Source organism: Catharus ustulatus, chromosome 3 (genome assembly GCF_009819885.2).
Source record: "Catharus ustulatus isolate bCatUst1 chromosome 3, bCatUst1.pri.v2, whole genome shotgun sequence".
NCBI lineage: Eukaryota > Metazoa > Chordata > Aves > Passeriformes > Turdidae > Catharus > Catharus ustulatus.
In genome coordinates this window covers 118,588,227-118,612,221 of record NC_046223.1, presented here as the reverse complement: position 1 = coordinate 118,612,221, position 23,995 = coordinate 118,588,227, and the positions used below count along the sequence as shown (strand labels likewise).

The 23,995-nt window shown below is 47.3% G+C and overlaps 1 protein-coding gene across 3 annotated transcripts in view; it reads right to left on the bottom strand.

Moving 5' to 3' along the window:
- Nucleotides 1-3,754: 3,754 nt before the first annotated feature.
- NCOA1 (nuclear receptor coactivator 1) overlaps nucleotides 3,755-23,995 on the bottom strand; it is a 41,112-nt gene continuing 20,871 nt past the window's right edge. Inside the window, exons 11-22 of one of the 3 annotated variants that reach the window (XM_033056443.1) lie at nucleotides 22,820-22,994; nucleotides 21,052-21,192; nucleotides 19,227-19,353; nucleotides 17,106-17,265; nucleotides 15,187-15,564; nucleotides 14,971-15,087; nucleotides 13,483-13,846; nucleotides 12,540-12,690; nucleotides 9,733-9,898; nucleotides 8,743-8,832; nucleotides 4,102-4,161; nucleotides 3,876-3,964 (exon numbers count right to left, since the gene is read on the bottom strand). In XM_033056443.1, coding sequence (XP_032912334.1) covers nucleotides 4,117-4,161; nucleotides 8,743-8,832; nucleotides 9,733-9,898; nucleotides 12,540-12,690; nucleotides 13,483-13,846; nucleotides 14,971-15,087; nucleotides 15,187-15,564; nucleotides 17,106-17,265; nucleotides 19,227-19,353; nucleotides 21,052-21,192; nucleotides 22,820-22,994 — 1,914 coding nt within the window. In that variant the 3' untranslated portion in view covers nucleotides 3,876-3,964; nucleotides 4,102-4,116. Of the gene's footprint in view, nucleotides 3,965-4,101; nucleotides 4,162-8,742; nucleotides 8,833-9,732; nucleotides 9,899-12,539; nucleotides 12,691-13,482; nucleotides 13,847-14,970; nucleotides 15,088-15,186; nucleotides 15,565-17,105; nucleotides 17,266-19,226; nucleotides 19,354-21,051; nucleotides 21,193-22,819; nucleotides 22,995-23,995 lie in introns of all 3 variants that reach the window. The other 2 variants (XM_033056441.1, XM_033056444.2) reach the window with 2 other exon arrangements.

The window sequence follows — 23,995 nt, the reverse complement described above, 5'->3', positions numbered from 1 at the left end:
TGGGAGGAAATTTGGGGATTTTGGGAAAGATTTGGGAATTTCAGGAGGAATTTTCAGAGGGATTTGGGGATTTGGGGAGGAAAGTTCTGAATTTTTGGAAGGAAATTGGGGAATTTTAGGAAGAATTTGGGAATTTTGGGAGCAGATTTGGGGATTTTGGGAGAATTTGGGATTTTTAGGAGGAATTTGGGAAAAATTTGGGGATTTTGGGGAAAACCTGGGAATTTCAGGAATAACTTGGAGAAGAATTTGGGAATTTTTGGTGAGAATTTGGAGATTTCAGGAGGAATTCTGGGAGGAAATTTGGAGAAGAATTTCAGGAGGAATTTTGGGGAAGGATTTGGGAGGAAATTTGGGAATTTGCATTTTTGGGCTGTGCAATGTTGGAATTCCATGGATTTATTTTGTTTTTAAGTGTTTTTCCCAGTGGAAATTCCCTAATTTTGGTTTTGTTGTCCCAAAGATTTTGAGGTTGGTTGGGAAAATCCTGGTGGGGTTTGGGGAGAGGGTGGAAAAAAAGGCAAAGGAGGGGGAAAAGGGAGAAAAAAACAGAAAAAAACCCCAATTTTTCCTCGAGATTCCTGATTTTTCCTGGGAAAATTTAGGTGGAAATTTTTAGGTTGGAATTCCCAGAGAATCCTAAGGAAAAGTTGGAGCCCCCTGGGATCACAGAAATTCTCTCCAGGATGAGATTTGAGATTTTTTTTCCTCAAAATTCCTGGGATTTTCATTTAAATTCCCAAATTCCTCATTTTCCCCAATCCCACATCCCTGATTTTCCCACAATTTGACATTTTTGAGGAATTTCAACCCCAAAAATTCCTGAATCCCACCCCAGCTCTGCTTTTTTTTCCCCCATTTTCCCACCAGAATTCCCAAACTGAATTTCTGGTTTTATCCCCATTTTTTTTCTATTATATTTTCCTTTTTTTTTCCTTTTTTTTTTTTTAATTTTTTCCCATTTTTTCCCATTTTCCCCAAATTCTTCCCCCTGAAACCACCAAAATTTTGGATTCAAACTCCAATTTTTCCTTTTTTTTCCCTACATTTCCTCTTTTTTTCCCCCTCCCACAATTTTTAATTAAAAATGAACAACCCCAAAATTCCCTAAAAATTCCACCAAAGCTGAAAAAAAAAAAATTTAATTTTCCTTGCAAGCAAAAACCCCACAAAAAAAAAGCTTTTACCTGGCAGAGAATTCAATTATTATTATTTTATTATTATTATTATTAATTATTAATTATTATTATTATTATCTTTTTAAATATCCGAAGCTACTCCAGCTGTTAAACACAATCCAAGCAGGAAAAAAAAAAAAAAAGAACCATTTTATTATTATTAATTTTTTTTTGTTTTGTTTTCCATAGTTTTCCAGAAGTTTTCCATCTTTTTCCCTCAAAAAAAAAAAAATAATTATCTACAAGAGGAACCCCTCCCCCCTCCCTCTTTTTTTTAATTTTAATTTTTCCCCTAAAAATTATTGCAGATTTTCCCGATTTTTTTTCCCAATTTTTTCATTTTCTTCCCCCTTTTTTCTTGCACTGTACACGAGGTTTTCCCTCCTCATCCCAGGGAATTCCAGAGGGACGGGAAAACCGGCAAAAAACATGGAAAAACTCGGTCAAAATATGAATTTTTTTCCTTTTTTTTTTTTTTGTGGGTGTGTTTTTTCACTTTTTTTTTTTTTTTTTTTTTTGTTTTTTTTTTGGTAAAAAATCCCCAAAACCCGACAAATTCCACGATTTTTTTTTGCTAGAAAAGCTGATTGTACGCACGAGCCGAAGGGAAAGGGAAACAAAAAATAAAAATTTGGGGAATTTGAGCAAAAAAACAAAAAAAAAATTGGGATTTTCCCGCAGAATTCCGGATCTTTTCCTGGTTTTTGGGGTTTTTTAGTTCCGGGCCCCGCGTCAGATCCAGCTGAGACTGAGCTTCCTCTGCTTCCTCTTCCTCCTTTTCCTCTTCCTGGTGTTTTCCTGGGAATTCTTGGAGCAGGGAATGGGAATTTGAAAAAATGGGATGGGCCTGGAGGGGGTGGGGAAAGGGAGAACTGGGGGAAAAAGGAAAAATAAGGAAAAAAGGAAAGGGAAAAAAAGGAAAAAAGGGAAAAGAAAAAAGGAAAAATAAGGAAAAAGAAAAGGGGAAAAACAGAAAAAAGGGGAAAAAAGGAAAAAGGGAAAAATGAAAAAGGGGAAAAGAGAAAAGGAAAAATAAGGGAAAAAAATGAAAAGGGAAAAAAAAGAAAAGGGGAAAGATAAAAGGAAAAATAAGGGAAAAAAGGAAAAGGAGAAAAAAGGAAAAGGGGAAAAAAAGAAAAAGGGAAAAAAAAAGGGGAAAAGATAAAAGGAAAAATAAGGGAAAAAAGAAAAAGGGGGGGGAAAAGATAAAAGGAAAAATAGGGGGAGAAGGAAAAAATAAAAAAGGGAAAATAGGGATAAAAGGAAAAATGGGGGAAAGGGGAAATGGAAAATAGGAAAAAGGAAAAAAAGGGGGAAAAAGAAAATTGAAAATAGAGACAAAAAAAGGGGGGAAGGGAAAAAAGTTTAGAAGGGAAAAGGGAAAAAAAAGAAAAATTAAAAGTAGAGGAAAAAGGAAAAATTTGGGGAAAAGGAAAAAGGGGAGAAAAAGAAAAAAGAGGGAAAAGAGAAAAGGGAAAATAGGGGGAAAGGGACAAAAGGAAAAAAGGGAAAAAGAAAACAGGAGAAAAGGGGGGAAAAGGAAAATTAGGGGAAATAAAAATCAGGAAAAAAGGGAAAATGGGAAAAAAGACAAATGGAAAACAGGAAAAAAGGGGGGAAGGAAAAAGGAGAAAAAAAGGGGGAATAGCAGAAAAATGGGGAGGAAGGGGGAGAAGAAGATAATGGGGAAAAGAGGAAAAAATGAGGGGAAAAGGGAAAAGAGGAAGGAAAAATAAAAAATAGAGAAGAGGGAGAAAAGGAGGAAAGAGGAAAAAAGAAAAAAGGGGAAATTATGGAAAAAAGGAGGGAAAAGAGATGGGAAAGGGAATGTTGGGATGAAACTGGGAAAAGGAGGAAAAGGAAAATGGGGGAAAGGGGGAAAGAGGAAAAATGGGAAAAGAGGAGGGAAAAGGAAAGGAAGAAAAGGGAAATTTTTTAAAAAGGAGAAATGGGGGAAAAGAAGGAAAAATGGGGAAAAGAGAAGGAAAGGAGGAAAGAAAAAATAAAAAGGAGGAAAACTGGGAAAAGAGGAAAAGGAGGAAAATGAGAAAAAAAGGAAAAGGAAAAGGAAGAAAAGAGGAAGAAAAGGGGAGAAAGAAGGAAAAGGAGAAAAGAAAAAGGAAAAAGAAGAAAAGGAGGTAAAGAGGAGAAAAAAAGGAGGAAGAGGAAAAAGGAGAAGAAGGAAAATGAGGGAAAAGGAGGAAAAATAAGAGAAAAAGAGAAAGAGGTAAAGGAGAAAAATGGAGAAAATAGGAAAAAGGAAAAAAGGAAGAAAAAGAGGAGAAAAGAAGGAAGGAAAAGAGGGAAAAATGGGAGAAAAAGGAAGAAAACTGGGGGAAAAAGGAGAAAAAAACCAGGGAAAAAGGCCCAAAACCCCAAAAAAACAGGGGAAAAACCTTGGTGCAAACCCCATCCCCCCCTTCCCAAAAAACCCCCCAACCCCCATTTTCCATTTGCGCTCCAAACATTCCGGCGGCGGGGGCTGGATATCAAAATTCCCATAAAAATAGATCCTATATAATAATTTTCTCTCTCTTTTTTTTTTCTCCTCATGTCCATCTTCTCGAGTTTTTTTTAAATTTTTTTGGGAATTCCCGAGTTTTTTTCCGGGTTCTTCACTCCGTCAGGAGCTGCTGCAGGAGGCTCTTCCCCTGTCCCGGCGGCGGCGGCGGCGGCGGCGGAGCGGCGTTTTTGGGATTGGCCAACGGAGCCGGCGCGTTGAGGTAGGGATCTCCCACCAAATTCACCGTGCACTGGACGTCGGCGAACACCTGCACCTGCTGCACCTGGGAGGGATTCCCAAAAAAAAAAAAAAATACACAAAAAAAAAAAAAAGTGAAAAAAAAAAAAAAAACCGGGATTTAGCGGATCCGGGGAAGGGGCGGGAGCGGGATCTGGGAACTACGTGAAGCGGGAAACTCACTAGAGAACTTCTCCTCTAGTCTGGAGCCACCCCAGAGAAGAACTCTTCGGTCTTCGCGTCCTACAAAAAGAAAAGCGCTGCGGCTCAGTCGGCTCCGGGGGAAAAAAAATCAAAATTTGGGATTGTGGCGGGAAAAAACGGCGCCGAAGGGAGGTGGGGAGGGTTTGGAGGCGTCTTGAGGGGGTGGAGGTGGAGCCATCCGGGATTTTCATGGATTGGGAGAGTCCTGGTGGATGTTGAGCGTCAATCCAGGGGAAAAAAATTGGGATTAGGGAGAAAAAACGGCTCCAAACGGAGCTGGGATGGGGTTGGAGAACCCTCAAGGAATGGGGTTGGTCGTGGGGTGGGTGGAGGTGAAGCCATCCCAGATTTTCATGGATTGGGAGGTTCCTGGTGGTTCTGGGTGCTGATCCAGGAAAAAAAAAATTGGGATTATAGTGGAAAAACAGCCCCAAAGGGAGCTGGGATGGGGTTGGAGAACCCTCAAGGAATGGCGTTGGTCTTGGGGTGGGTGGAGGTGGAGCCATCCCGGATTTTCATGGATTGGGAGGTTCCCAGTGGCTTCAGACATTGATCCAGGAAAAAAAATTGTGATTAGGGAGAAAAATCGGCTCCAAATGGAGCTGGGATGGGGTTGGAGACATCTCAAGGGGGTTGAGGAACAGGGTTGGTCATGAGGTGGACTTTGGTGGAGACATCCTGGATTTTCATGGATCAGGAGTTCCTGGTGGTTCTGGGCGCTGATCCAGGAAAAAAAAATGGGATTATAGTGGAAAAACAGCCCCAAAGGGAGTTGGGATGGGGTTGGAGAACCCTCAAGGGGTTTGAGGAACGGGCTGGAGGTGGAGCCATCCTGGATTTTTGAATTTCACAGTTCTGTGGATGGGGAGGTTCCTGGTGGCTCCAGGTGCTGATCCAGGAATAAAAATCAGGATAATGGCAGAAAAACGGCTCTGAACGGAGCTGGGATGGGGTTGGAGACATCTCAGGGGGTTGAGGAATGGGGTTGGTTGAGTCAGGGATGAGGTCCTGGAGCCATCCTGGATTCTGTGATTCTGTCGATGGGAAGGCTCCCAGCGCTGATCCAAGAAAAGAAATTGTAATTCTGGTGGAAAACCGGCTCTGAACGGAGCTGGGATGGGTTCGGAGACATCTCAAGGGGTTTGAGGAATGGGATTGGTCATGGGGTGGGTGGAGATGGAGCTGTCCTGGATTTTTGTGGATGGGGACGTTCCTGGTAGCTCCAGGTGTTGATGTGAGACAAAAAAATTTGGGATTATGGTAGCAAAATGGCCTCAAACGAAGCTGGGATGGGGTTGGAGAACCCTCAAGGAATGGGGTTGGTCGTGGGGCGGGTGGAGGTGGAGCCATCCTGGATTTTCATGGATTGGGAGGGTCCTGGTGGCTCCAGGCACTGATCCAAGAATAAAAATTTGGGATTATGGCAGAAAAACGCCCCAAATGGAGCTGGGATGGGGTTGGAGACATCTCAAGGGGTTTGAGGAACGGGGTTGGTTGTGGGGTGGGCGAGGTCCTGGAGCCATCCCAGATTTTGAGTTCCATAATTCTGTGGATGTGGAGGCTCCCAGCGCTGATCCAAGAAAAAAAATTGGGATTATGGCACAAAAAGCGGCCCCAAACTGAGCTGGGATGGGGTTGGAGACATCTCAAGGGGTTTGAAGAACGGGGTTGGTCATGGGGTGGATTTTTGTGGAGCCATCCCAGATTTTTATGGAGATGGAGCCATCCTGGATGCTCACAGATGGGGCAGTTCCTTGTGGATGTCAGGCACCGGTGCAGGAAAAAAATTTGGGATTATGGAGAAAAAAAAGCTCCGGAATGGAGATGGGGGTGGGGTTTGGAGGCATCTCAAGGGGGTTGAGGAACAGCGTTGGTCGTGGGGAGGGTGGAGATGGAGCCATCCTAGATTTTCATGGATGGGGAAATTGCTGGAGGTTCCAGGCACTGATCCAGGAAAAAAAATTGGGATTAGGTGAAAAAATGGGTCCGAAGGGAGCTGGGATGGGGTTGGAGAACCCTCAAGGGGGTTGAGGAATAGGTTGGTGGAGATGGAACCATCCTGGATTTTCATGGATTGGGAGGCTCCTGGTGGCTTCAGGATCCAAGAAAAAAAAATTTGGGATTATGGCGGAAAAATGGCTCCAAAGGGAGCTGGGATGGGGTTGGAGAACCCTCAAGGAATGGGGTTGGTCGTGGGGTGGGTGGAGGTGGAGCCATCCCAGATTTTCATGGATGGGGAGGCTCCTGGTGGCTCCAGGTGCTGAGCCAGAAAAAAAAATTTGGATTAGGGTGAAACAACAGCTTCTAACAGAGCTGGGATGGGGTTGGAAACATCTCACGGAGTTTGAGGAACAGGTTTGGTTGTGGAGTGGATTTTTGTGGGGCCATCCCAGATTTTCGTGGATTGGGAGGGTCCTGTCGGCTCCAGGTGCTGATCCAGAAAAAAAATTTGGGATTATGGTGACAAACCAGCTCCAAAGGGAGCTGGGATGGGGTGGTGACACCTCAAGGGGTTTGGGGAACGGGGTTGGCCGTGGGGTGGGCGAGGTCCCGGAGCCATCCCGGATTTCCGATTCCCAGCGGATGCGGCACCAGGAGCGACCTCCTGGGGTTTGGGGTGTGGATTTGGTGGCACCTGGTGGTGGTGGCACCGCGGTGGCTTCAAGGCAAAGGTGTCACCCAAGGGGTGTCCCCAACACCGGTGGCACCTTGGTGGCTCCAACGGGTGTCACCCAATGCTGGTGTGACCATGGTGGCTTCAACCCAAGAAATGTCACCCAATGCTGGTGGCACCTTAGTGGCTCCAACCGAAGGGTGACACCCAATGTCAGTGGCAGTGTGGTGGCTCCAAGCCCAAGAGGTGTCACCCAGTGGTGTCACCCAACTCCAGCACCCCCTGGTGACCCCAAACATTTCACCCAGTGGGTGTCACCAAACACTGGTGGGACCATGGTGGCTTCAACCCCAGTTGGTGTCACCCAACATGGGTGTGACCCCAGTGACTTCATCCCCAGCGGCTCCAGTGGGACCCCGATGGCTCCAACCCTTAATGTCACCAGCACTGGTGGCATCATGGTGACTTCAACCCGACAAGTGTCACCCAATACAGGTGAGACCCTTGGTGGCTGCAATCCCAAGGTGACATTGGTGACTTCAACACCACTGGGGCCTTGGTGGCTTCAACCCGAGAGATGTCACCCAATGGGTGTCACCCAACACTGGTGTGACCCGAAGAGATGTCACCCAATGCACGTCACACAACACTGGTGGCACCATGGTGACTTCAACCCAACATGTCACCCGATGCTGTTGAGACCCTTGGTGGCTTCAACCCAATGGGTGTCACCCACGGGATGTCACCCGATTCCAGTGGGACCTTGGTGGCTTCAACCCGAGAGGTGTCACCCAATGGGTGTCACTCAACGCTTTTGGGACCACGGTGGCTCCAACCCCAATGGCTGTCACCAACACTTGTGTGACATTGGTGGCTCCAACTCCAGTGGGTGTCACCGATGCTGGTGGCACCATGGTGGTTCCATCCCCAAGAGGTGTCACCCAGTGGGTGTCACCTGACTCCAGCGGGACCTCGGTGGCCTCATCCCCAAGGGTGTGACCCAGGGGTGTCACCCAACAGTGGTACAGCGGTGTCACCGTGGTGGCTCCAACCCCAGTGGGTGTCCCCAACACCGGTGTGACCGTGGTGGCTTCAACACAACGGGTGTCACCCACTGCTGGTGGCACTGTGGTGACTTTAACCCAGCAAGTGTCACTCAACACTCCTGAGACCCTTGGTGGCTTCAACCCCAGCAGGTGTCACCCAAAACTGGTGGGACCTCGGTGGCTCCATCCCCAATGGGTGTCACTCAATGCCAGTGGCACTGTGGTGACTTTAACCCAATGAGTGTCACCCAACACTGCTGAGACCCTCGGTGGCTTCAACCCCAGCAGGTGTCACCCAGTGGGTGCCACCCAACACTGGTGTGACCCTGGTGGCTCCAGCCCAAATGGATGTCACCCAGTGGGTGTCACCCAACACCGGTGAGACACCATGGTGGCTCCAACCCAACAGATGTCACCCAATACTGGTGGCACCTTGGTGTTCCAACCCTAATGGATGTCACCCAGTGGGTGTCACTTACATTGATGGGACACAGGTGACTTCAACACCAATGGGTGTCACCCAGTGGGTGTCACTCAACACTTCTGGGACCATGGCGGCTTCAAGCCCAAGAGGTCTCACCCAGAGGGTGTCACCTGACTCCAGCAGGACCTTGGTGGCATCAACCCCAAGAGGTGTCACCCAACTCCAGTGTGACTGTGGTGGCCTCAAACCCAAGAGGTGTCACTCAGTGGGTGTCACTCAATGCTGGTGTGACCTTGGTGACTCCAACCCAATGGGTGTCACCCAACACCGGTGACACCACGGTGATTCCGACCCAAGAGGTGTCACCGGTGCTGGTGGCACCCTGGTGACTCCAACGCCCCCAGCTGTCACCAACACCAGCATGAACCTTCACACCCAACCCATTCCGCGACCACCAGACCGGGATCATCCCGGATATTTTTTGGGAATCCTCCCATCCTCGGGAGCCTCCGAAGGTTTGAGGAGCACCTACTGACCTGGGCGCCGTCGGGCTCGGCCTTGAGCAGCTCCCCGGAGCCCAGCTGGTTGCAGTAGAGCCCTGGAGGCCTCAGCGCCGCGTCCGGGACCTGCCGGGAGAACGGCCGCGCTCAGCCGCGCCCCGGGAATCCTCGGGAAGGCGCGGAGGGAGCGCCGGAGTGCGGATTGGGGATTGGGGGATCCCAGTGGGGGATGGCGCTGGGGGCGGGGGCTGCTTCAGGTTTTGCCTGTCTGCTTCTGCCCATTCCTGATCCCATTCCCGATCCCAGGAATTCACAGTCCCATTCCTGATCCCATTCCCCATTCCCAGCTCTTCAGGAATCCATGATCCCATTCCTGATCCCATTTACAGCTCTCCAGGGATCCATGATCCCATACCTGATGCCATTCCTGATCCCATTCCCCATTCCCAGCTCTTCAGGGATCCATGATCCCATTCCCAATACCAATCCTATTCCCTATTCCCACTGATCCATGACCCCATTTCTGATCCCAATCCTGATTCTATTCCTGATCTCATTCCCTATTCCCAGGAATCCATAGCCCTATTCCCATTCCCAATCCCATTCCAGGGATCCACAGCCCCATCCCCAATCCCCAGGGATCATGATCCCATTCCTGATCCCATTCCCAATCCCATGCCCTATTCCCATCTCCCCAGGGATCCACAGCCCCATTTTCAGTCCCATTTCTGATCCTGTTCCTGATCCCATTCCCAATCCCATGCCCCATTTCCAGCTCTCCAAGGACCCACAGCCCCATTCCTGACCCCATTCCTGATCCCATTTCCTATTCCCAGGGATCCATGACCCCATTCCTGATTCCATTTCCTATTCCCATGGATCCATCGTTCCATTCCCATTTCCATTCCCCATCCTATCCCCATTCCCATAGATCCACAATCCTATTCCTGATCCCATTCCTGTTCCCATTCCCAGGAATCCATGACCCCATTCCCACTCCCCCCGGGGCCGTTCCGGCTCACGGACCTGCTCGGAGCACATGGGGCTGACGCCGGCCATCATGGGCGCCATGGGGCCGATGCCGGTGGCCATGGGGCCGATGCCGGCGCCGCCGCCGGCCATGGACACGGTGATGCTCATGTTGTTGTACATCCCCGCCGGGGCCGGCGCCGCCGCCGCGCCGGGAAACACCCTGCCGGGAAAACGGGAATCACAAAAAAAATCACCCCCAAAAAACACCCTGCCAGGAAAACCGGGAGCATCGTCACACCACCTTGCCAGAAAAACAGGGAATCCCAAAAAAAAATCAACCCCAAAAAAATCGTGGAGGGTTTGTGGAGATTAAATCTCCGTGCTGAGTTTTGTTTGGATGATCCCAGGGGTTTTTTGGGAATTCCAGCTCGGCCCCTTCCCAAACTCCTCCTCTTTTCTCATGGAATTCCCTTTGTTCTATAGGGAATTGGGGTTCAGGAATCCCCACAGTTCTCGGATGCTTTCCCAGGGATTTTCTGGGAATTCCAGCCCAGCCAGGAATTCTGTCCCAGAATCCTCCTCCTTTCCCAGGGAATTCCCTTTGTTCCACGAGGAATTGGGATTCAGGGAATTCTGCAGTGGTTTGGGTAGGAAGGGATATTAAGGAGAAGCACCAGGAACATTCCACGATCCATATTTTTTCTTGGAAAATTCCAAGGATAGGTGGCCAGGGATTCTCTGGGAATTCCAGTCCACTCAGGGAATTCCTTCCCAAATCCCATTTCCACCTTTCCCTGGGAATTCCCTCCATTCCCAGCTCTGCCAGCCTGGCATTGGATCCATCCCCATCCCAAATCCTCTTCGGGAAGGAATTTTGGGAATTCCCAGGGAATTTGGGACTCTAGGAAAGGTCTCCCTTCCCTTTTCCATTCCCAAATTCCATAAAAATCCCTCGGGATGGATCCTGAGTGTCCTGGATCCCAGAATCCCGGAATGGTTTGGGATGGGATCCATGGACCTTCAATCCCATCCCATTCCAATCCTACTATCCCAGGGTGATCCAAACCCTTTCCTTGGGCACTCCCAGGGATCCAGGGATTCTCTGGGAATTCCAGCCCAATCAGGAATTCCTTCCCAAAATCCCACCCCAAGCTCCCCTTTCCCTGGAGCTGCTCCCACCCTAAATCCATCCATTCCCAATCCCATTCCCGACCCCCTTCCCGATCCCATTCCCTATTCCCAGGGGTCAACAGCCCCATGCCAAGGGCAGGAGGTGATTCCGAAGGGTGACTCCAATGGATAATTCCAATGTGTAATTCCAAAGAGAGAGTCCAGTGGGTGTGGGTGATTCCAGCGGATAATTCCAATGGAAAATTCTCGTGGATAATTCCAATGGGTAATTCCAAAGGGTAACTCAATGGGTGATTCCCGTGGGAAATTCCAACGGATAATTCCAAAGGACAATTCCAATGGATAATTCCAAAGGATGAGTCCAATGGGGAATTCCAATGGGTAACCCAATGGGTGATTCCAATAGATAATTCCAAAGGGAGATTCCACTGGGTGATTTTAATGGGAAATTCCAATGGATAATTCCAATGCACCTTTCCAAAGGGTGACTCCAATGAATAATTCCAATGGATTATTCCCATGGATAATTCCAATGGGTGATTCCAATGGATAATAATTCCCATGGGTGATTTCCATGGATGATTCCAAAGAATGACTCCAATGGAAAATTACAATGGGTGATTCCCATGGAAAATTCCAATAGATATTTTCAATGGGTAATTCCAATGGATATTTCCAATGGGAAATTCCAATGGGTCATTCCCATGGAAATTCCAAAGGGTGGTTCCAATGGATAATTCTACAGGACAATTCCAATGGATAACTCCAAAGGATGAGTCCAATGGATAATTCCAATGGGTGATTCCCATGGGAAATGTCAATAGATAATTCCAAAGGATAATTCCAAGGGATAATTCCAATGCTTGACTGCCATGGCTAATTCCTGAGAATGACACCAGTGGATCATTCCAAAGGCAGACTCCCCTTGTAATTCCAATGGATAATTCCAAAGGCTGACTCCAATGGGAAATTAGGTCATTCCAAAGGGAGGTTCCAATGGACAATTCCCATGAATAATTCCAATGGATAATTCCCATGGCTGACTCCAACGCACAATTTTAATGGGTGACTACAATAGATAATTCCAATCAATAATTCCAATGGGTGATTACAATGGACAATTCCAATGGATAATTCCCATGGGTAATTCCAAAGCATGGTTATCATGGGTAATTCCAATGGGTAATTCCATGGGGTATCTCAATGGGTGATTCCCATGGGAAGTTCCAATGGATAATTCCAATGGGTGATTTCAATGGGTGACTCCAATGGGAAATTCCAAAGGGAGATTCCCATGGATAATTCCAACGTAAAATTCTAATGGATAGGGCCAAAGGATGAATCCAATGGCTGATTCCAATGGATAATTCCAATGGGTGACTCCAACGGAAAATTTCAATGGGTGACTCCAATGGATAATTCCAATGGGTGATTCCCATGGAAAATTCCAATGAGTGATTCCCATGGAAAATTCCAATGGGTGACTCCAATGGAAAATTCCAATGGGTAACTCCAATGGATAATTCCAATGGGTCATTTCAAAGGGAGATTCCAATGGACAATTACCATGGATCATTCCAATGGGTAATTCCAATGGGTGATTCCAATGGAAAATTGCAATGGATGACTCCAATGGAGAATTCCAACGGCCATTCCCAATGGGTGACTCCGACGCGTTCACACCACCCCAACCTCCCCCCCCGATTCCCGCGGTGCCGGCGGATGCTCACCCGTTATTCCCCATGGCTCCGGCCTGCCAGGATTTCAGCTCCGGCGATTGGTATCCGGGCGCGGGCGGCGCCGGCGGCAGCTGCGGCGACACCAGGGGGCTGCCGGGGCTGAGCGCGGGGGCGAAGGCGGCCTCGCTCTGCTGCGCCATCCCTGGGAACGCCGGCACCGCGTCAGCCCCAGCCCGCGGCATCCCGCCGTTCCACACACGGAGTGAGCCCCATCCCGTGGCATCCCAACCCATCCCAGCATTCCACACACAGAGTCCAGGGTTTGGGGTTGGGTGGGAAGGGAAATTCCAGCCCATCCCATCCCGGCGCTTCCGCGACCATGAGTTGTTCTAAATTTTCATGGGATGCTCCCAGGGATTCTCTGGGAATTCCAGTCCATGTGATTTTGGGGGGGAATTTTTTTAGAATTTTTTTGGGGGATTTGACGTTTTCTTCGGGATTTGGGTTTTTTAGCAGATTTGGAGTTTTTCGGGATTTGGTGTTTTTTGGGAGGGATTGGGGTTTTTTTGAGGATCACTGGGATATCCCAGGAATTCCTTCCCAAATCCCGTTTCCCCCTTTCCCAGAGAATTCCCTCCATTCCCAGCTCTCCCAGCCTGGCATTGGATCTATCCCCATCCCAAAACCTCTCTGGGAAGGAATTTTGGGAATTCCCTGGGAATTTGGGAATTCCAGGAAGGGTCTCCCTTCCCTTTTCCATCCCCAAATTCCATAAAAATTCCTTCAGGATGGATCCTGAGCATCCTGGATCCCAGAATGGTTCGGGATGGGATCCAGGGACCGTCAACCCCATCCCATCCCAATCCCACAATCCTGGAATTTTCCAGCCTTTCCCTGGACACTACCAGGGATTCTCTGGGAATTCCTTCCCAAAACTCCAACCTCCCATCCCCATTTTCCCCACTTTTCCCCCTCCCAGCCCCCATTCCCGTACCTGATCCCGAATACTGGAACAGGTTCTGCTGCATCCCGGCCGGGCCCATCCCGGCTCCGAACTGCGCTCCCATCATCCCGCGATTCCCGAGGGACCCGCGGCTCCCCAGCGCCGCCGCCTCGTTGGAAAAGCCGGATCCGCCGGCGTTCCCGGCGCTCGTACCGTAACTGGGGGGATACGGGAATTGCTGGGGCGGGGCTTGGGGCATGCGGGGCGTTCCCATGGGAATGGCGGCGGCGGAATTGCCGAAGTTCTGCTGCTGGCGCATCAGGAGCGCGCGCTGCTGCATCAGCTGCCGCTGCCGGTGCTGCTGGCTGTAGAGCTCCCGCTGCCGCTGCGCCAGCATCTGCGCGTTCAGGGGCGGCTGGGGACAGGGAAATCCTGGATTACACCCCAAAATCAACCCCAAAATTATCCCACAAAACCCGCACCAGCATCTATGCATTCAGGGGAGGCTGGGGACAGGGAAATCCTGGATTATATCCCAAAATCAATCCCAGAATTATCCCCGAAGTTATGCTCCAAAATCTGCGCCAGCATCTGCGCGTTCAGGGGAGGCTGGGGGCGGGAAATCCTGGATTACACCCCAAAATCAACCCCAAAATCAACCCCAAAATTATCCCATAAAATCAACCCCAAAGTTATCCCCCAAAATCTGCGCCACCATCTGTGTGTTCAGGGGCGGCTGGGGACAAGGAGAGCCCAAAATCAACCCCAAAACCCCTGAAATTATCCCCAAAATTATGCCCCAAAATCTGCGTGTTCAGGGGCGGCTGGGGGATGGGAAATCCTGGATTACATCCCAAAATCAACCCCAAAATTATCCCCCAAAATCTGCACCAACATCTGTGCATTCAGGGGTGGTTGGGGACAGGGAAGAGCCCAAAATCAACCCCAAAACCCCTGAAATTATCCCCAAAGTTACACCCCAAAATCTGCACCAGCATCTGCGCGTTTGGGGGCAGTTGTGGGGTGGAAGAGTCCCAAATCAACCCCAAAACCCCTGAAATTTTCCCCAAAGTTATTCCTCCAAAACCTGCACCAGCATCTGTACGTTCAGGAGCAGCTGGGGACATGGAAATCCTGAATTATATCCCAAAATCAACCCCAAAATTATCCCACAAAATCTCCACCAGCATCTGCGCATTTAGAAGTGGCTGTGGGGTGGGAAATCCTGAATTATATTCCAAAATCAACTCCAAAATTATTCCCCAAAATCTGAGCCAGCATCTGTGTGTTCAGGGGAGGCTGAAGGACAGGAGATCCCAAATTAGTCCTAAAATCTGCCCAAAAACCATCCCTGAAGTCATCCCCCAAAATCTTCCCTGAAGTTATACCCCAAAATCTGCCCCAAAACCATCCCCGAAGTTATACCCCAAAATCTGTGCCAGCATCTGCGCGTTCAGGGGCAGTCGTGGGGTGGGAGACCCCAAATCCCAAATCCCCAAAATCCCAAAATCCCAAACCCCAAACCCCAAACCCCGTTACCTGTGGGGCCAGCTGCTGCTGCTGCTGCTGCTGCTGCTGCTGCATTCCGGCCCTCATGGCCATCCCCATCGGAGCCCCAAACTGGTTGAGCAGCGCCTGGCGGTTCTGGTGGAGCAGCTGCAATTCCGGGAACGCACAATTCCCTCAAAACCAAAATCCTTTTTTTGGGAGAAGTTTTTTTTTGGGATTTTTTTTTTTTTTTTGGGAATTCCTTACCTGCTGCTGGCCCTGCAGGCGCTGCTGGAGCTGCAGGCGGAGCTGGTTGGGGGCGCTCGGGGGGCGGCTGAGCGGTTGCCGGGCCGGAATTCCCAGGGAATTGTTCGGGAATGTTCCGCGCGCGGGAGGAGGAGGAGGAGGAGGAGGGACGGGAACGGGGACGGCTCCGAAGGGCGGCTTCTGCCGCAGCATTCCCGGGAAATTGGCGGGAATGTTGGCGCTGGGAGAGGCCGAGGAGGAGGAGGAGGAGGAAGAGGAGGAGGAGGAGGAAGGAGGGAAGGGTTGGGAGAACATTCCCGGTTTTTGCTCCAGGAGCAGCGCAGGGGGCGTGGGTTGGTGGGGCTGGAATCGTTCTGTCAGCGCTTCCAGGCCACCGCCCTGCGGGGGGAAAGTGGGAATGAGAGCCCGGGATTCCAGTGGGGATCCAGCCCAAAATCCCTCTGGATCCCAAAATCCCTTCAGATCCCAAAATCCCTTTGGAGTCTGATCCCGAAATCCCTTCGGAGACTGATCCCAGAAGCTCTTTGAAGCCTCAATCCCAAAATCTCTTCACATCCCAAAACCTCTTTGAAATCCCATCCCAAAATCTCTTTAGATCCTGATCCCAAATTCTCTTTCAAGGCCAATCCCAAAATCTCATTAGATCCCAAAATTCCATTGAAGCCTCAATCCCAAATTCTTTTTAGATCCCATTCCAAAATCCCTTTGGAATCCAATCCCCAAATCTCTTGGGAGCCCCATCCCAAATTCTCTTTGCATCCCAAAATCCCTTTGGAATCTGATCCCAAATTCTCTCTCGAGGTCAATCCCAAAATCCCTCTGGATCTCATAATCCCTTTGGAGTCTGACCCCAAAATCCCTGTGGATCCCAAATCTCTTTGAAGCCTCAATCCCAAAATTCCTTCACATCCCAAAATCCCTTCGGAGTCTGATCCCAAAATCTCTTTGGAGCCCAATTCCAAATTCTCTTTCCAGGTCAATGCAAAAAAAAATCCCTTTGGATCCCAAAATCCCTTTGGAGTCTGATCCCAGAATCTCTTTGGATCCCAAAATCTCTTTGAAACCTCAATCCCAAAATCCCTTCAGATCCCAAAACCTCTTTGAAATCCCATCCCAAAATCACTTTAGATCCTGATCCCAAATTCTCTTTCAAGGCCAATCCCAAAATCTCATTAGATCCCAAAATCCCTCTGGAATCCAATCCCCAAATCTCTTGGGAGCCCATCCCAAATTCTCTTTGCATCCCAAAACCTCTTTGTAACCTGATCCCAAGTTCTCTCTCGAGGCCAATCCCAAAATCCCTCTGGATCCCAAAATCCCTTTGGAAGTCTGATCCCAAAATCCCTTCACATCCCAAAATCCCTTGGAAGTCTGACCCCAAAATCCCTTCACATCCCAAAATCCCTTGGAAGTCTGACCCCAAAATCCCTTCAGATTTCAAAATCCCTTTGGAGTCTGATCCCAAAATCCCTCTGGATCCCAAAATCTCTTTGGAGCCTGACCCCTAAATCCCTTCAGATCTCAAAGTCCTTTTGGAGTCGGATCCTAAAATGTCTTTGGATCCCAAAATCTCTTTGGAACCCGATCGCAAGTTCTCTCTTGAGGCCAATCCCAAATCCCTCTGGAGCCTGATCCCAAATCCCTTCACATCCCAAAATCCCTTCACATCCCAAAATCCCTTTGGCGCCTGACCCCAAAATCCCTCTGCATCCCAAAATCCCTTTGGCGCCTGACCCCAAAATCTCTTTGGATCCCAAAATCCCTCTGGAGTCTGACCCCAAAATCCTTCTGCATCCCAAAATCCCTTCGGTCTCCACTCCTAAAACCTCTTTGTGCACCCAACCCGAAATCCTTCCTTGGGGTCTGACCCTCATGCCGTCCCCGCTCCCCCGGAATTCCCACTCCCAGAATTCCGGTACCTGGACGAGTTTGTCGATGCCGAGGGCGCGGTCGAGCTCGGCCAGCTCGGTCTCGTCGCGGCCGCTCAGGAAGGTGACGAGCTGCTCCAGCAGCGCCTTCTCGTCACTGCGGCCCTCGGCCGTCGTGGGCGGGCACAGCAGCTCGTCCAGCTGGCACGGCCTGGGATGGGGAAAACGGGAAAAATGGGAATTATGGCATGGAAAACATGGACATGGGCACAGCAGCTCGGCCAGCTGGCACGGCCTGGGATGGGGAAAACGGGAAAAATGGGAATTATGGCATGGAAAACATGGACATGGGCACAGCAGCTCATCCAGCTGGCACGGCCTGGAGCGGGGAAAAACGGGAAAAATGGGAATTACAGCATGGAAAAATGGGAATTACAGCATGGAAAACATGGACGTGGGCACAGCAGCTTGTCCAGCTGGCATGGTCTGTAACAAGGAAAATAGGAATTACAGTGTGGAAAAATGGGAATTACAGTGTGGAAAATGGGAATTACAGCATGGAAAACATGGGAATTAACACATGGAAAATGAGAATTACAGCGTGGAAAAATGGGAATTACAGGGTGGAAAAATGGGAATTACAGCATGGAAAAATGGGAATTACAGCATGGAAAAAATGGGCAGAGCAGCTCGTCCAGTTGTCATGGCCTGGGACTGGAAAAAATGGGAAAAATGGGAATTCAGACATGGAAAAATGGGAATTAGCACAGGGTAAAACTTGGACACAGCAGCTCGTCCAGCTGGCATGGTCTTCAGGAAAAACAGGAAAAATGGGAAAAAAAATGGGAATTCAAACATGGAAAAATGGGAATTAACCAATGGAAAAACATGGACACAGCAGCTCATCCAGCTTGCACAGCCTGACACAGGGAAAACTGGAAAAAAATGGGAATTACAGCATGGAAAAATGGGAATTAACACATGAAAAAAACAGGGATTCATGTCTGGATATATGGGAATTCACACTCAGAGAAACACAGGAATTCACAATCTGGAAAAATGGGAATTCTTACCCAGAAATAGGAAAAAAAAAAACCCTAGGAAATATCCACCTGGAAATACAGGAATTCACACCCTGAAAAACAGGAATTAACACCTGGAAAAAAAATCCAGGAATTCACAACCTGGAGAAATGGGAATTCTCAACCGGGAAATTGGAATTCCAAGGAAAATTCCAATATTGGGAATTCCAAGGGGAGAAAATTCCAAAGGGGAAAAAATTCCAAAGGGGCAAAAATTCCAAGGGGGAAAATTCCAAGGAGGGAAAATCCCTAAGGGAAAAATTCCAAAACTAAGAATTCCAAGGGGAAAAAATTCCAAGGGGAAAAAATTCCAAAGAAAAAAATCTAATGGAAAAATTACAAGGAGAAAATTTCAGGAGGAGAAAATTCCAAGGAGAAAAAAATTCCAAAGAAAATTCCAAAATTGAGACGTTCAAAGGAAAAATTCTAAGATGAAAAATTCCAAAAGAAAGAATTCCAAGAGGGAGAATTCCAAGGTGGGAAAATTCCAAGGGGAAAAAAAATTCCAAGGGGAAAAAATTCCAAGGAAAAAAATTCCAAGGAAAATTCCAAAATTTAGAATTCCAAAGGGGGAGAATTCCAAGGGGAGAAAATTCCAATGGAAAAAATCCAATGGAAAAATTCCAAAAGTGAAAATTCCAAGGAGAAAATTTCAGTAGGAGAAAATTCCAAGGGGAAAACTCCAAATTAAACATTCCAAGGGGAAAAAATTCTAATGGAAGAATTCCAAAAGAAAAATTTCAAGGAGAAAATTCCAAGGGGGAGAATTCCAAGGGGAAAAAAAATCCAATAGGAAAATTTCAAGGAAAATTCCAAAATTAAGAATTCCAAGGGGAAAATTCCTAGGGGGGGAAAATTCCAAGGAGAAAGATTCCAAGGGGAAAATTCCAAGGAAAATTCCAAAATCAAGAATCCCAAGGGGAGAAAACTCCAAGGGGCAAAAATTCCAAAACCGAGAATTCCAATGGGATTTTTCCAATGGGGAAAATTCCTGGAATTCCAGGTAGGGGGAAAAAAATCTGGGAAAAGTCCATTGGATGTAAAATATCCTGATTTTTCCTGGAAAAAATGGAATTTGGGAATGACTCACTCGTCCTGTTTGGGAAGAGCCCCTCGGTTCAGCGCCGCCATCCCGGGATCCGCCCACGGGATCTGCTCCGACATTCCCGGGATTCCCAACCCGGGATCGGGAACTCCCAGCTCCAGCTCTGGCATTCCTGCAGGGAACAAAAAAAAATTGGGAAAAGGGGAAGGGGAGAAATCAGGAATTCCCAAAAATTCCTGGGAATGTGAGGCTTGGAATGTTGGGGGTTTTATTTTGGGTGCCGGAATTCCAAAGTTTTGGGATTCCGGAGTTCTGGGATTTGGGATCGAATCCCAGTGAAAACTTTGGGAAAAAAAACCCCAAAATTTGGGAATTCTTGGGAAAATTTTGAGGAATTTCCATGAAAATTCTGGGATTTTGGGATGAGAATTTTGGAACTCCCAGATTTGGGATCTAATTCCAGTGAAAACGTTGGGGTGAAAAAAAAAAACAACCAAATTTTGGAATTTTGGCCGGAATTGCACTGGAAAATTCCCAAATTTCCACCTGGAATTCCAGCATTTTATTTGGGAATTCACACCTGGAATTCCTGAAATTCCAGAATTGGGATCCCAACATTCCAAAAGTTTTGTATAAATTTTTTGGGATAACTGGGAATGGGATCACCAAGGAGTCCAAGGAAAAATGGGAATTCTTGGGAAAATTCAGAGGAATTTCTGGAATTTCCTCGAAAATTCCAGGATTCCAGGATTGGAATTTTGGGGCTCCAGGATTTGGGATCGAATCCCAGTGAAAACTTTGGAGGGAAAAAAAACAATTCTGGTAAGAATTGTGCTGGAAAATTCCCAAATTTCTGCCTGGAATTCCAGAAATTTGGGATGGAAAAATCCAGAACTGGAATCCCAACATTCCAAAAGTTTGGGATAAATTCTTTGGGATAATTGGGAATGGGGAAGCACTGAGGATTCCATGGAAAAATGGGAATCCCCCCAAAATCCCAAAAAATCCCAAAAATCAAAAAAAATTCCCCTAAAAAAATCTCAAAAAAATCCCCCAAAGAAATCCCAGAAATCCTCAAGAATTCCCAGAAAATTTTGGAATTTGGGAATTTTCCAGCACAATTCTGGCCAGAATTCCCAAAGTTTGTTTTTTTCCCCCGAAAGTTCTCACTGGAATTTGATCCCAAATCCAGGAGCTCCAGAATTCCCATCCCAGAATCCCAGAATTCTCAGGGAAATTCCAGAAATTCCTCAGAATTTTCCCAACAATTCCCATTTTTCCATGGAATTCTCAGTGGTTCCCATTCCTGGTTATCCCAAAAAATTTTATCCCAAACTTTTGGGATTTCAGTTTTGGAATTTCAGGAATTCTGGTTGCGGATTCCCAAACAAAAGGCAGAAATTTGCGATTTTTCCAGCACAATTCCAGCCAGGATTCCCAAATTTTGGAGTTTTTTTCCCCCCTCCAATGTTTTCACTGGAATTAGATCCCAAATCCCAGAATTTTCGAGGAAATTCCAGAAATTCCTCAGAATTTTCCCAACAATTCCCATTTTTCCATTCTCCATCCAAAATCCGGGAATCCAGGACTGGAAAATCCCAAATTTACGGATCCGGAGCAGGAAAAGCTCCCAAATCCCAAAGAATTCCCAGAATTCCAAGGGAATGGTGATGTCATCAACCCTCTGGAATTCCAGAATTTTCCATGGATTGAGGCCTCTGGAATTTTCTGCTTTTCTGGGAATTGGGAAAAGCGGGAATCTCCATTTTTATGGGAAAAAAGAATGAGAATTCCCATTTTTCCACGGAATTCCCACAGAAAAACTTGGGAAAAGAATGGGGAAAAAAAAAAAAAAGGGGAGGGATCCAACCTGAGTCGGGCGGGAAAGGGTTGGGAACATTCCCGGAGTTCCTGCCCGGCTGGGCGGGGCCGCGGGAGGCGCCGGGATTGCCGGGATCGCAGAAATCGAAGGGAGCACGAGGAGCGGGAACGGCCGGAGAGGAGCCCAGGGCTGGGAATTCCAGGAAAAGGGAAAAGAGGGAAAAAAGGGAAAACAGGGAAAGGAGTCAGTGCTGATGGGAATTCTGCAGGGAAAATGGGGGGAATGTTGGGAATTCCCAGTATTCCCAGAATTCCCGATATTCCCGATATGTCCGGTATTCCTAGAATCCCCAGAACTCCCAATATTCCCAGAATTTCCAGTATTCCCAACACTCTTGGAATTTCTGATATTCCCAGAATTACTGATATCCTCAATATTCCTGATATTCCCAATATTCCTAGAATTCCAAATATTCCCAGAATTCCCAGTATTCCAAATATTCCCGGTATTGCTGGAATTCCCAATATTCCCAATATTTCCACAATTCCTGATATTTCTGGGACTCCCAATATTCCCAGAATTCTCAATATTCCCGGAATTCCCGATATTCCCAATATTTCCAGAATTTCTGACATTGCCACTATTCTCAGAATTCCCAATATTTCCAGATTTCCTAAAATTCCCAAGATTCCCAGGATTCCTGATATTCGCGCCATTCTCGCTATTCCTGGGACTCCCAATAATCCTGACATTCCCAATATTCCTAATATTCCAAATATTTTTGATATTCCCAGAATTCCTGATGTTCTGGGTATTCCTGATATCCCTGATAATCCAGATATTCCTGGAAGTCCCAGAATTCCCACAATTCCCAGTATTCTCAATACTCCCAGAATTCCTAGAATTTCCAGAATTCCCATAATTCCCAAATTTCTCAGAATTCCCAGTATTCCTAGAATTCCCAGAATTCCCAATACTGCTGATATTCCCAGATTTCCTGATATTCCCGGAATTTGTGGCATTCCCGATATTCCCAATATATTCAGAATTTCCAATATTCCCAGAATTCCTGGTTTTCCCAGAATTCCTGATATTCCCAGTATTCCCAGAATTCCTAGAATTCCAAATATTTCTGATATTCCCAATACTCTCAGAATTCCCAGAATTCCCAATATTTCCAGAATTCCCAAGATTCCCAGAGTTCCCCATATTCCCAATATTCCTGGTATTCACAGTATTCCCAGAATTCCCAGTATTCCCAGAATTCCTGATATTCCCAGAATTCCCAAAATTCCCAGGATTCCCAGTATTCCTGATATTCCTGATATTTCTAATATTCCTGATATTCCCGATATTCCCAGAATTCTCAGTATTCCTAGAATTCCCAATATTCACAGAATTCCCAAGACTCCCAGGATTCTCAGTATCCCTGATATTCACAATAATTCTAATACTCCTGATATTCCTGATACTCCCAGAATTCCCAATTTTCCCAGAATTCCCAGAATTCCCAGTATTCCTGGAATTCCTAATATTCCCAGAATTCCCAAGATACCCAGAATTCCCAAAATTCCTGATGTTCACAATATTTCCAGCATTCCTGATATTCCCAATATTCCCAATGTTTCCAGAATTCCCAATATTCCCAGAATTCCCAAAATTCCCAGGATTCCCAGTATTCCTGATATTCCCAATATTCCCAATACTCCCAGAATTCCCAGAATTCTCAATTTTCCCCATATTTCCGATACTCCCAGAATTCCCAAAATTCCCAATTTTCCCCATATTCCCAGAATTCCCAGCACAGTTCCCGTACCCGTGGGGGCTCTGGCGGCCGTGCTGGGCTGCAGAGGGGTCACTGCTCCGGACACTGCTCCGGACATTCCGGAAATTCCGGATTCATTCCTTTCTGGGCCGCAAATCCCGGGAATCGGTGCCGATTTTTCCAAGGAAGGGAGGAGCTGATCCAGCTGCTCCAGCTCGGCTGAGAACTGTGGGAAAGGAGGGAAAAAAATCCTGGAATCAGCCAGAGCCCAAATTCTCAGAATTCCCAAAATTCTCAGGGAAAAGAAGGGAAAATCCTGGAATTAGCTGGGGAAAATCTCGGAAGGAGCTTGATCCCAAATTCCTGGAATTCCTGGAATTCCTGGAATTCTATGGAAAAGAAGGAAAAACCCTGGAATCAGCCAGGGAGAATCCAGGAATCAGATCCCAAATTCCCAGAATTCCCAAAATTCCCAGGTTTAAACTTTGGAAAAGGAGGAAAAAATCCTGGAATCAGCCAGATCCCAATTTCCCAAAATTTTCGGAGTTGAAATACAAAAAAAAATAAGGAAAAATCCTGAAATCCCAAATTCCCAGAATTCTCAGTATTCCCAGGTTTAAACAATGGAAAACAAGGAAAAATCCTGGAATGAGCCAGATCCAGAATTCCAGGAATTTCCAGAATTCCCAGAGGAAAAAAAAAAAGGAAAAATCCTGGAACGAGCCAGAGCCCAAATTGCCAAAATTCCCAGGGAAAAGAAGGAAAAACCTGGAATCAGCCAGGAGAAAATAATGGAATTTCCAAGGAAAAATCCCTCCTCAGTGCTGGATGGGGATTGGGGTCGGGATGGGGATTGGGATTGGGATCAAGACCGGGATTGGGATTGATATTGGGATCAGGATCAGGATTGGGGTGGGGTTTGGGATCAGGATAGGGATTGGGATTGGAAGGGGGATTGGGATTGGAATGAGGATTGATATTCGGATTGGGATCAGGGTGTGCGTGTGGATTGGGATTGGGGTCGGGACTGGGGTCAGGATTGGGATGAGTATTGGGACCAGGATTGGGATTTCGATTGGGATTGGATTGAGACCAGGATTGGGATCAGGATCAGGACGACGGTTGAGATTGGGATTGGGACTGGGATTGGGATCAGGATTGGAATTGGGACTGGGAATGGGACTGGAATCAGGACTGTAATGGGCATCAGAACCAGGATCGGAATTG